The 13,676-nt window shown below is 47.8% G+C and overlaps 1 protein-coding gene across 1 annotated transcript in view; it reads right to left on the bottom strand.

Moving 5' to 3' along the window:
* ptpn21 (protein tyrosine phosphatase non-receptor type 21) overlaps positions 1-13,676 on the bottom strand; it is a 124,239-nt gene that overhangs the window by 75,775 nt on the left and 34,788 nt on the right. Inside the window, exons 5-6 of the mRNA XM_072494936.1 lie at positions 11,293-11,360; positions 9,616-9,686 (exon numbers count right to left, since the gene is read on the bottom strand). Coding sequence (XP_072351037.1) covers positions 9,616-9,686; positions 11,293-11,360 — 139 coding nt within the window. The remainder of the gene's footprint in view (positions 1-9,615; positions 9,687-11,292; positions 11,361-13,676) is intronic.

The following is a 13,676-nucleotide window of genomic DNA, read 5'->3' as shown; positions in this document are numbered from 1 at the left end:
CCGTAAAAGTGATGTCTTGATGAGAAAATGGAGACCTTTACATATGCAGGCGGATGAAAAGTGGGCAGAAGTTCATCAAGTAGTATTGCCGGTAGGATATAGAAAGGAGGAGGTGTTGCGAGTAGCACATGAGGTACCAGTGGGAGGTCATTTGGGAATAAGGAAAACTCAAGCTAAAATAGAAAAACATTGATTGGCCTGGACTACAGAAAGATGTAGTTACATTTTGTCAATCATGTCACACATGTCAAGTGATAGGGAAACCTGAAGCAGTGATAAAAACCAGCGCCCTTAATACCCATTCCAGCATTTGAAGAACCTTTTACAAGGGTCCTAATTGATTGCGTAGGACCGCTTCCGAAAACAAAAAGTGGGAATCAATATCATTTGACGATAATGGATGTGTCTACTAGGTTTCCAGAGGCCATTCCAGTAAGTAATATTACAGCTAAAAAGATTGTGGGGGAATTACTTAAATTCTTTACTAGATATTGACTACCCACAAAAATACAATTGGATCAAGGATCAAATTTTATCTCAATGTTATTCAAAGAAGTTATGGATAGCTTAGGAATAAAACAATTTAAATCAACTGTGTACCATCCAGGGAGCGTTAGAAAGGTGGCATCAGACATTAAAGACAATGTTGAGGGCTTATTGTCACGATTATCCAGAGGATTGGGATAAAGGAATTCCATTCGTAGTTTGCAATTAGGGATGCACCTAATGAGTCAACCAAAATCAGTCCTTTTGAACTAATTTTTGGTCATGGAGGTAAGAGGACCACTTAAATTGATTAAGGAAAAATTGGTGAGTGAGAAATCAGAACTTACATTATTGGATTACGTATCAAATTTTAGGGAACGATTAAATGGAGCAGGTGAATTGGCTAGACAACATTTAAAAGTTGCACAAAATGTGATGAAACGGGTAGAGGACAAGAAATCCAAAGTTCGTAGTTTTGCCAGTGGAGATAAAGTTTTAGTATTGTTACCAGTGGTAGGTGAACCTTTAAAAGCAAGGTTTTGTGGACCTCATCAGATTGAAAGGAAGTTAAATGAGGTGAATTATGTAGTACGAACGCCGGACAGAAGGAAAACTCACCGCGTCAGTCATGTGAATATGCTTAAAAGGTACTTTGAAAGGGAAGGAGAGAAAAAGGAGGTTTTACTGATTCTAACTCAAAGTGATGAACCAAATCCACAGATGACTGTGAATTTGACATGCCTCAAGTTAAATTGGAAAATGAGGACGTTCTTAAAAATTGGAATAAATTGTTGAGTTACCTGCCAAAGGAAAAACGGACTGACCTGAAAGAGTTATCGATATCACATGGGCAAGTTTGTAGAGATAAATTGTGAAGTACTAAAATGGCTAAGCATGACGTGGATGTGGGAAATGTTGTTCCAATCAAACAACATCCATATAGACTTAACCCGTTAAAATTGGCACAGGTTAACAAAGAGATTGAGAGTACGCTTAAAATTGGCATAATTGAAGTGGGTTGCAGCCAATGGAGCTCACCGATAGTGATGGTACCTAAACCAGATGGTAGCCAATGGTTGTGTGTGGTCCATAGAAAGGTTAATGCAATTACAAGAACAGGACCTTGCTTCCGGTGACGGCTATGAGGGAGTAAGTCACATACTTGGTGATTCCTGCTCTGGCCGGGCTTTTGGACCTATCCCCCCGACTTTTTCATGGCTTTGAGTTCTGATTTTGAAAGTGCGGGCATCTAAGCACTGGATCCACAAATTGGTGCATGGAACGCAGAACCCCAAGGGATCATAAGGGAAGAAATAGAAAGATAAGCAAGGGATCCACTCTCGAAGTGGCTGCTGAAGCTAACATGGCCGAGGTTCGGAACCCTGCTGCGACGGCCCAGCCATCGATGGAGGAGCTGATGCAGGTCATCCAAGAGGGCTTCGCCAGACAGAAACGAGATAGTCTCGACCCAATAAAGGAGTCGGTCGGTCGGATGGAACTTGGGCTGGATGCCCAGGATTGGAGAAAGTGCTGGCGGACCAGGAGGAGCACCAAATGGTGGTGGAGCTGGAGGTGGGTATGCTGAAGGATCAGCAGAAAAGGCGGTTAGAAAAGGTGGAAGAACTGGAGAACAGCGTGCGCCGGCAGAAAAAGAATTGTCGGTCTCCCTGAAGGGGCTGAGGGCGCTTTTGTGGTAAATATGTTCCAGAAGCTTCTGGGGGAGGGGGCTTTTCCCCGGCCGTTGGAGGTGGACAGGGCAATGACGAGGAAGCCACGGACGGGGGACCCCACCAAGGTCGATGGTGGTTGGGTTCCACAGATTTTTGGATAAAGAGTGCGTACTCCAGTGGGTCAAACGTACCAGGAGCTGCAAGTGAGACAATAGTATATTGCGGGTCTATCAGGACCAGAGTGTGGAGGTGGCCAGAAGGAGGACAGGCTTCAGGCAAGTGAAGGAGATTCTGTTCAAGAAGAAAATGAAGTTTGGGCTCCTCTACCCGGCGTATTGGTTCAATACAGGGCAGGGGTTGGGTTATACGGTGATGTTGCTTGGGGGGGGGGGGGGGGGGGGGGGGGGGGGGAAAGAGGGAGGGGAAGAAGGGGAGTTACTCTGCTGACGAGGGAGGGACCTGGGTTCGGGGACAGAGAGGGGGTCAGGGGTGGGTGCCACCTGGAGGCGGGCAGATGGCGGCGCGGTGCACGGGCAGGGGGTGGGCCCTGAAAGGGGATGGCTGATCGGCGGCGGTTGTGGGGGGGGGGGGGGGGGGGGGGGGCGGGCGCCCCGCCTCCCATCCAGGCTGATCAACTGGAACGTCACAGGGCCGGTCAAGAGGGCCCGTGCGTTCGCGCACCCAAGGGCTCTGAAGGCGGACGTGGTGATGTTGCAGGAGACACACCCGAGAGTGGCGGATCATGTTAGGCTGAGGAAGGGCTGGGTCAGTCAGGTCTTCCATTCGGGGCTGGATACCAAGACGAGAGGGGTGGCGACCTTAATTAATAAGCGGGTGCAATTCCAGACGGGCAGTATAGTTTCAGACAGGGGGGGGGGGGGGGCGTTATGTTATGGTGAGCGGTAAGCTGGAGGGGAGGACGGTGGTATTGGTTAATGTCCATGCGCCGAACTGGGACGATGTTGAATTCATCAAGTGGGTGCTAGGGACGAGACCGGATCTGGACTCGCACAAGCTGGTGATGGGAGGGGATTTTAATACGGTTATCGACCCCAGCCTGGACCAGTCGTGCTCGAGGCAGTGTGCGAGACAGAAGGGAAGTGCATGCGGGACTACCTGCAGGTCAACGACACAGGGGAAGTCTCAGCAGCGGTGGTCTGGGAGGCGCTGAAGGCAGTGGTGAGAGGGGAGTTGATTTCAATCCGAGCTCATGGGGACAGGACGGATAGGGCAGAGACGGACCGACTGATCAAGGAGATCCTACGGGTAGACATGAGGTATGCGGTGACCCCAGGGGCGGAACTGTTGAGGGAGCGTCAGAGGCTGCAGGCTGAGTTTGGGGTACTGTCCACGGGCAAGGCAGTGGAGCAGCTTAGAAAGACGAAGGGGACGCTGTATGAATTTGGAGAGAAGGCCAGCAAAATGCTGGCACAGCAGTTGAAGAAGAGGGAGGCAGCCAGGGGAATTGATAAGGTGGTCAACGGAGATGGGAACCTGGTAAGGGACTCGGCTGGGCTAAACAGGGCGTTTAGGGACTTTTATAGCGGACTCTATCGCTCGGAACCCCCACGGGGCCCGAGGAGATGAAATGCTTTCTGGACGGGTTGACTTTCCCAAGGGTGGATAGGGAGCTGGTGGGAAAGTTGGGGGCTCCGATTAGGGCCGAAGAAATATCTGAGGGCTTCAAGGCGATGCAGTCCGGTAAAGCTCCGGGGCCAGACGGGTTCCCGGTGGAATTTTACAAAAAATTTTCGGGAATATTAGGTCCGTTGCAGGTTAAGATTTTTAACGAGGTGAGGGATGTCACAGGCCACCATCTCGTTAATATTGAAGCGGGACAAGAACCCGGAGCTATGTGGGTCCTATAGGCCGATCTCGTTGCTTAATGTGGACGCTAAGTTCCTGGCCAAGGTGTTGGCCTCCAGGATTGCAGATTGTGTGCCGGAGGTGATTATGGAGGACCAAACCGGATTTGTCAAGAGTAGGCAGTCGGTAGCCAATATAAGAAGGCTGCTAAATGTGATTATGATGCCCCCGGAGAGAAGGGAAGTTGAGATAGTTGTGGCCATGGATGCGGAGAAGGCGTTTGACCGGTAGAATGGGACTATCTATGGGAGGTGCTGGGACGGTTTGGGTTTGTTAGGGGCTTTATCGACTGGGTCAGGCTGTTGTACCAGGCCCCGGAAGCCAGTGTAAGGACGAATAAGATGACCTCGGACTATTTTAGACTGCACCGGGGAACAAGACAGGGATGTCCCCTCTCCCCACTGCTGTTTGCGTTAACCGTAGAGCCGCTGGCAATTGCTGCTAGGGGCTGGTTAGTGGGGGGAGGTGGAGCATAGGGTATCGTTGTATGCGGATGACTTACTCCTATATGCAGCAGATCCAGGGGCAGGGATGAGGGAGATTATGGCGATTCTGGGGGAATTCGACCGGTTTTCAGGATACAAATTGAATATGAAGAAGAGTGAGATGTTTGTCATCCAGGCAAGAGGGCCAGCTGGGGGAGTTACCGTTCAGGTTAGTGGGAGACAATTTTAGATAGCCGGGGATACAAGTGGCACACAACTGGGGCCGGTTACACAAGTTGAACTTGTCCCGGCTGGTTGAGCAGATGAGGGGCGAGTTTCGGAGATGGGATGCGCTCCCGCTATCACTGGCGGGGAGGGTGCAGTCGGTTAAGATGACGATATTGCCGAGATTTTTATTTGTGTTCCAATGCCTCCCGATTTTCATCCCACGGTCCTTTTACAAGAGGATCAACAAAATTATTTTGGGCTTTGTTTGGGCGGTTAAGTCCCCACGGGTGAAAAAACTGATGCTCGAGAGGCATCGGGGGGAGGGGGGTGCTGGCCCTGCCAAATTTTAGTAATTATTACTGGGTGGCCAATATTGCGATGATAAGGAAGTGGGTAGTGGGGAAGGGGGCGGCTTGGGAGCGGATGGAGGCAGTCTCATGCAGGGCCACCAGCTTGGGGGCGCTGGTTACGGCACCATTAACGGCACCGTTGTCGTTCCCGCCGGCAAGATATTCTACCAGTCCCTTGGTGGTGGCGGCCCTGAGGATCTGGGGTCAGTGGAGGAGGTACGTTGGTGCAGTGGGTGCATCAGTTTGGTCCCCAATATGTGACAACCATCGGTTCGCTCCTGGGAGCCTAGATGGGGGATTTCGGGTATGGCAAAGGACGGGAATTGAGAAGATGGGGGACCTGTTTCTGGAAGGGAGCTTCCCTAGCTTGAGGGCGCTGGAGGAGAAGTTTGTTATGGCAGCAGGGAATGAATTTAGATATCCTCAGGTGCGGGACTTTCTGCGCAGGCAGGTATCATCCTTCCCACTCCTTCAAGATAGGGTAGTGTCTAGGGGATGGGTGGGGGAGGGGACGCATATAGAAGAACTGAAGCATAAGTGGGAGGAGGAGCTGGGGGGGGGGGGGGGGGGTTGAGATGGAAGACAGCCTATGGGCGGAGGTGTTGAGCAGAGTCAACGCGACCGCTACATGCGCAAGGCTCAGCTTGATCCAATTTAAGGCGGTGCACCGGGCGCACATGACAGCGGCCCGGATGAGTAGATTTTTTGGGGTGGGAGACAAGTGTGTCAGGTGTGCGTGTGGACCAGTGAACCATGTCCACATGTTCTCGGTATGCCCAAAAATTAGGGGATATTGGCAGGGGTTCGCGGATGTCATGTCCAGGTTATTGAAGACAAGGGTGGAAAATGAGTCCAGGGGTAGCGATCTTTGGAGTGTTGGAAGACTCGGGTGTCCGGGAAGCGAGAGGCGCGGATGTTCTGGCCTTTTCCTCCTTGGTAGCCCGGCGATGGATATTACTGTCTTGGAGGGAGTCTAGGCCTCCAAAGTCAGAGGCCTGGTTAACCAACATGGCGAGCTTTCTTGGCCTGGAAAAAATCAAGTTCGCCTTGAGAGAGTCGGTGTCAGGGTTCGCCCAGAGGTGGCAACCATTCATTGACTTATTTGCGGAGAATTAATCATCAGCGGAGGGGGGGGGGTGGGGGGTTAGGGTAGGGGGTGAAATAGGCAGGCGTTGGAGGGACAGATGTCAGCGGTTGCTTTTTGATTACTGTTCTTTGTACTCTATTGTTTTTGTACTGTGGTTGTTTGTTATGTCAAAAATACCTCATTAAAAATTGTTCGTTAAAAAGAACAGACTCTTATCCTGTCCCACGTTTGGAGGGTTGCATTGAGAAAGTGGGACAATAAGTTTTTATTTCCAAACTGGATTTACTTAAAGGTTACTGGCAGGTACCTTTATCCGAAAGGGCGAAGGAGATTTCAGCTTTTGTGACTCCAGATGGTATATACCAATTCAAAGTTATGCCATTTGGCATGAAAAACGCCCCAGCCACATTTCAACGGTTAACTAACAAAGTCATTTCAGGATTACCCAATTGTGCGGTATACATAGACAATCTGGTAATTTTCAGCCAGACATGGAAAGAACATTTAAAACATCTGATGGAGTTATTCAATCGACTTCAGGAGACGGGTTTGGTGATAAACCTAGCCAAAAGTGGATTTGGAAAAGCCCAAGTCACTTTCCTTGGCCATACAATTGGACAGGGTCGAATGGTCCCACGGGATGTGAAAACAAAAGTTATTGGGGAGTTTCCGATACCATCGATACAATGGGAAATTATGCGATTTCTTGGTATGAGTGGATTTTAGCGGAAATCTGTACCAAATTTTGGTAGTGTAATTGCTCCACTGACGGTCTTGCTAAAGAAACGTAGCAAATTTAAGTGGACAGCAGAGTGTCAACAGACATTTGACTGCCTGAAGGCTGTGATGACCGCTGCTCCTGTGTTAGCCATCCCAAATTATACCAAACCATTCAAAGTGGCTGTTGATGCGAGTGATGTGGGCGTAGGTGTGGTGCTTCTCCAAGAAGACGACGACGACGAAGGGCTCGAGCGGCCTATTGGTTATTTTGCAAAGAAATTGAATTCTCACCAGAAAAAGTATTCAACGATTGAGAAGGAGATTTAGAGTTTGGTGCTGGCTTTGCAACATTTTCACATTCATGTGACCAGCAATCCGTCTGACACCATTATATATACGGATTATAATCCATTGACATTTTTGGAGCGATTCCGGATTGACAATGCAAGGCTGTTTCGCTGGAGTTTGTTACAGCCATTTCATTTAAAAATAGTACAAGTGGCAGGACGAGAAAACGTGATAGCCGATGTTTTGTCACGAATGTGATGAACAGAAGCAGGTTCAGTTGGAGGAAGATGAACAAAAATTGACTATATTATTATACCTGTTTGCGTATGTTTTTTTTTAAACGAATAAGTATATTTAGTGAGTGCATTTCTTAAAGGATAATGAAGAGGTGAAAAATGAAACCATCTTGAAGTTGATGGTTTTTTTTACTTGGGGGGGGGGGGGGGGGGGCGTCATGAGAATGTCACTTTAAGAAATGGTAGTCTGCTAAAGTTACTGCAGTGATGTCAGAGTGCGGGTGGAGCTGAGCTCTGGCTCTGCTTTTTAGTTTCACTTTGAGAAAAGCTTGGGTGTGTCTGTGTTTTTTTGGTTTCGTTTCAGTGTTGGAGCTGCAGTCAGCCAGAGAATGTGTAATGTTTTTCTCTCTGCCATGTATTCTCTCTGCCATGTAAAGACAATCTCTTGATCATTTGGTGAATTCAGAGTGATAACTGTTCTCAGTAGTGAATTTAAACCTGATGTGCTTCTGTTAAAAGGTTTTTTTAAAGTCTTATGGATCTTAAAAGGAAAATAAGGATTACTTAGTATTGTATTCTTTGGGGGTTGTATTTGAATTGATGGTTGCTAAGATGTTCACGGTATGTTTTAAAAAGGTTAACTGGAGTTCATAGAATCAACATTGTTTTGCTTTAAAAAATACTTTTCGATTTCTACTGTACCACACCTGTACAGTGGGCCGTGTGCTCCCCATACCACAGTCTATTAAAAGTTGTGGGTCAGGTGAACTCCATGATACATTTTGGGGTTCTCTAAACCCTGGCCCATAACAGGAGGGAGTGTCATCCTTTCCTGAGTTGCCACCCCCGGGGTTCAAAGACAAGGTGCTGTCGAGGAACAAAATATGGGAGGGGAAGGTGTCCAATGTATCTAAGGAGCTGATGGATTGGGAGGGAGCCCTGATGGGAGACATTAAGCGCAAGTGGGAGGAGGAATTGGTTGGGGAGGTGGGGCCCGAGACATGGGCAGAGGCCTTACAGAGGGTGAATGCGCCCACGTCGGGTGCGAGGCTAAGCCTTAAGTAATACATAGGGTGCATTTGATGGTGGCAAGAAGGAGTAGGTTCTTTGAGGGGGTAGAGGATTGTTGTGTGCAAGAAGGTCTGTGAATCACGTCCACATGTTCTGTGTCCCTCCAAAATTATGGGGGTTCTGGCAGGAGTTTGCAGACATGATGTCTGTGGTGCTGGATGTGGAGGTCAACCAGAGTCCAAAGGTGGCGATATTTGCGGTGTCAGAAGTCCAGGGGGAGAGAGAGACTGATGTTTGACCTAGATGGATTTTGCTCGGGTGCAGGACTCGGAGTCGAGATACACAAACACAGGATAAAATGTCCCTCCATTCCAATTCGCTCCCCACCCCCCAACATTCCAACAACACATTTCAGAGATCAGGGGCGAAATTCTCCCCAAACGGCACGATGTCCGCCGACTGGCCCCAAAACGGCGCCAATCAGACGGGCATCACGCCGCCCCAAGGGTGCGGAATGCTCCGCATCTTTGGGGGCCGAGCCCCAACATTGAGGGGCTAGGCCGACGCCGGAGGGATTTCCGCCCCGCCAGCTGGCGGAAACGGCCTTTGTTGCCCCGCCAGCTGGCGCGGAAATGACATATCGGGGCGGGGCATGCGCGGGAGCGTCAGCAGCCGCTGACAGTTTCCCGCGCATGCGCAGTGGAGGGAGTCTCTTCTGCCGCCGCCTTGGTGGAGACCGCGGCGGAGGCGGAAGGGAAAGAGTGCCCCCACGGCACAGGCCCGCCCGCGGATCGGTGGGCCCCGATTGCGGGCCAGGCCACCGTGGGGGCACCCCCCGGGGTCGGATCGCCCCGCGCCCCCCCCAGGACCCCGGAGCCCGCCCACGCCGCCTTGTCCCGCCGTTCAAAAGGTGGTTTAATCCACGCCGGCGGGACAGGCAATTTAATCGGCGGGACTTCGGCCCACCCGGGCCGGAGAATCCAGCGGCGGGGGGGGGGGGGGCGCCAACCGGCACGGCCCGATTCCCGCCCTCGCCGAATATCCGGTACCGGAGACTTCAGCAACCGGCGGGGGCGGGATTCACGGCAGCCCGCGGCGATTCTCCAACCCGGCGGGGGGGGGGGGGGGTCGGAGAATGACGCCCCAGATTTTTGCTGCAAGAGTGAATGAATACATATGCTATTGTTCTGTGAAATCCTTAAACAACACAATAGAGGGGTGGGAATATACAATGAATATACATTTCACCTGAATTTACGATGTAGTGAAGCAACTTTCTGTGTTGCTTCTTGAAGCATCCGCTCATCCTGAATCCAATTCTTTGCAGGTCAGGCAGGTGGTTGGGGGTGGCGGAGAAGACAAAAAAATAAAATAGTCTTGTTGAGTAATGGAAATTAAACAAGATAACCACTCATATTTCTTGACATAAATAATAATCTTTATTAATAATAATCTTTATTTGTGTCACAAGTTGGCTTACTGCAATGAAGTGAAAAATCACCACACTCCAGCACTTGTTTAGTACACTGAGGGAGAATTCAGAATGTCCAAATTACCTAACAGCCTTTACCTAATTACCCATTACCTAACAGTCTTTCGGGACTTGTGGGAGGAAACCCATGCAGACTATGCACAGGGGTTATGTTCTATGGGGGAGAACATGCAGACTATGCACAGACAGTGACCCAAGCTGGGAGTCGAACCCAGGTCCCTGGCGCTGTGAAGCAAGAGTGCTAACTGCTGTGCTGTTTGGTGATTTGGACATTTTGAATTCTCCCCGTGTACCTGAAAAGGCGCCGGAGTGTGGCGACTAGGGGATTTTCACAGAACTTCAGTGCAGTGTTAATGTAAGCCTACCTGTGACATTAATAAAGATCATTAATAACGAATATTATTTATGTCAAGAAATATGGGCTGTTATCACATTAAATCAATTGCTTGGCTTCAATTCAACATCACAGGACAAACAAATATTAGCTTTTATTACTTGTCCTTGAACAATATGTTACTCGCAAGCTACATTAGACAATCTCTGGACTGTTCTAGGCAGTAAAAAGGATTAAAGTTGCCTTAAATATTTTCAATTTTCTTTTCATTTATTTACAATTGCACCGTTAGAATCCTAACTTTCTAGCCTCTGGCCCCTCCATTCAGCACAACATTTCTGCAACTGCTGATTTGTTCAACTGCATACTGACCTCCATCGTTGATGCCCTAAGTCCCCAACAAACCATGACACTCTACTGTTTGCCGTAAAGAAAAGCAGGGATTATCTAGAGAGCAGTTTTAGTAAACGAGCAGGAACCAATCGTGTTTTAAGTGGTCCAGCCAGATCTGGTGGTGGTTGAGCTTCTTTTGTGCATGAGACCCACCTCCTGGTTCCTTGATCTCATTCCCAACTAAATTTTTAAATTTTCACAATTGTTCATAAAATCCCTCTATGGTACAGTATTTCTGGAATTTCCTCCAGGCACATGATCCTCCAAGATATCTGCGCTTCTGTAAAATATTCTGGCCGTTTAAATGTTCACCATCGATGGCCTGGGACCTGAGCTTTAGAATACGCTCCCTACACATTTCCAGCTTTATTCCTCATTTTTCTCCTTTAAGACATTTCTTAAAACCTACTTTGTTGATCAAGCTTTTGGTCACCTGACCCAGCATCTCATGTGGTTCAATGTCGGAGTATATTTTAAAATACTCCTGTGAAATATCATTGGACTTTTTATTACTTTAAATATCATAGATAAATACAAGTGCTGTTATATATTCACCTTCCACAGACATTGGAACACTGGGATAAGCAAGGGTTAGATAGAATATGTACTTCCAACATTCTAATACTTAGCAATGATTTTAAAACATTTATGCTTAAAACATTATGCATGTAAAACATTTCTGCAATATATGACTAACAGAACTTACAACTGGAAACAGATCACACTTGTAGAGGAAGTCTTGGGATTCATACTGATCATAGTCTCCAAAATCAGCTGATAAAAGAAAAATCACAGATGTATCAGAGGTTACACAGCTAACCAAGCAGAATAAAGCCTGGGGTATATTGATAAAGGGTTTGAAATCTATTGCATATTTCAGTAAAGAATCAAAACAATGATATATCATACCAATAAATCTGGGGGCGGCACGGTGGCACAGTGGTTAGCACTGCTGACTCACAGTGCTGAGGGCCTGGGTTTGATCCTGGCCCCAGGTCACTGTTTGTGTGAAGTTTGCACAGTCTCCCTGTGTTTGCGTGGGTCTCACCCCACAACCCAAAGATGTGCAGGATTGGTGGCTTGACCATGCTAAATTGCACCTTAATTGAAAAAAAAAGAATTGGGTACTCTAAATTTATGGGGGGGGGGGGGGGGAGAAAATCAATAAAACTGGAATTACATTTTACTCAGTGGTATTAATAAAAGCAAAGTGTGATGAAATGAAACAAGTACATTTATTTCAGAATAAGGGGCAAGCCATTATGGACTGAGATGAGGAGGAATTTCTTCACCCTGAAAGTGGTGAATCTTTGGAATTCTCTACCGCAAAGGGCTGTGGAAACATAGTCACTGAGATTGATGATTTCTGGATAAAGATATCAACAGATATGGGGAAAGCATAGGGAATTGGCAATGAGGTAGGTGATATCAGCCATGATCTGGTTGAATGACAAAGCAGTCTCGAGGGGCTGATAGAAACATACAAGCAGGAGTAGGCTGTGACGACAAACAAGCTCAGTTAGGAAAAAGAAACCAGAAATACATGTCAGTTAGAGATCAAGCAAAATGAACATCCCTTTAACCAAGCAATACTGCGGATATAAAATGTATTATTTCAACATCCCACATAATAACTTTTTAAGATAGTAAACCAAGAATCATCTGGGCAGTCTGCCTAACATTAACTTCAGTTTCCCAGAGGGCATATTCGAGGCAGCATTTAGACTGCAGGAAATATTCACATTTGTTCATTTAACTGTTTTCTTAAAAAAACCTACTCATTCTGAATGTAATACACATCAGCGGATTCTGGGAATATAACATGTTAGATTATCGCCATACATGATAAGACCCAGAATAACCAATGTTACAAATCCAATTGCTTTATTTGGGTTTGGTACAATATTTAAGCTAATGTAATACCTGCTGGCTCTCTGCACGAGCAACTCTGCGAGTCCCCCTACCTTGCCTTTTCTCTGTAGCCCATTAATTTTCTTCGCTTAAAGTGCTTATCCAGTTCTCTTTGAAAACTACTGAAATTGCTCCTCTTCCAATGAAGTATTTTTACTATAGATTGCTCCTTGATACTAAATATGATTCCTAAATAAAAAAAAACAGAATATTCCTCATTGGACCAGACATTAATAAAATTCTTTCAGAAATTCTTCCTCCTGTGTCCTTTACACCATTGCTAATCCAGTCTATATTAGGATAATTAAAGTGGACTGCCGGTAACGGCATGTGAAAGCAGGTCACATGAAAGGTGGCTCTGCCAGGGTCCAGGTAATTTGATCCTTTCTGCCCGTTTTTTTTCCAGGAGATTTGCATTCTAACCCAGATGGAATGTCAAAAGCCTCGACAAAAAAAGGCCACAGGAAAGAAATCGCCTGCTGGTAGCCCAACAAAGGAATCTGGGGGAGAAAAGATGGAGGTGGCAGCCGCGTCTGTCATGTTAGAGATGTTGGCTAGAGTGATGGCATAGGAGTTGGAGAAAGTTGGCAGGCAGATGCATGGTCAATCTGAGTGACAAGGGAAGGAGATTAAAGAGTCATTCAAGACCACCAGCGAGGCAGTGTTGGGCCCAATCCAGGAGCAGCTGGGATAGACGGTCAAAGCTGCGAAGGAGTAAGGGGAAATGCTGAAGGGTGTGGAGGAGACCTTGTCAAGGCACAAGGATCAGCTTGACTCATTGGATGCCGAGATGCTGCTTATGACAGACAGGAATAAGGGCCTGAAGGACCTAGTTGATCGTTGTTCAGATCTTCAAGGTGCACGAACCTCAAAAGTGGTGGGCTTGCCAGAGGGTGTGGAGGGTCCCCCCCGAGACCAACAGAGTACTTTTCAGAAATGTTCTCCCGATTTGTGGGAGAGGATGAAGTGTTCTCCGCTCCGGAATTGGGCAGGGTGCATCGGGCTCTGCGGCAGAAGTTGCAGCCGAACGAGCCGCCACAAGCGGTAATCATTCGATTTCCCAGTTACCAGAGGAAGGAGCGGGTCCTGAAGTGGACCCCAAGAAGAGTCAGAACATCGATTGGGACAGGCACAGGGTACACATCTACCTGAACTGGCGAAGTGGCGGCCGGTCTTCAA

Source organism: Scyliorhinus torazame, chromosome 2 (assembly GCF_047496885.1).
Source record: "Scyliorhinus torazame isolate Kashiwa2021f chromosome 2, sScyTor2.1, whole genome shotgun sequence".
In the NCBI taxonomy this organism is placed as follows: Eukaryota; Metazoa; Chordata; class Chondrichthyes; order Carcharhiniformes; family Scyliorhinidae; genus Scyliorhinus; species Scyliorhinus torazame.
The sequence above is the reverse complement of the archived record's forward strand: the minus strand, read 5'-3'. Positions and strand labels throughout refer to the sequence as shown.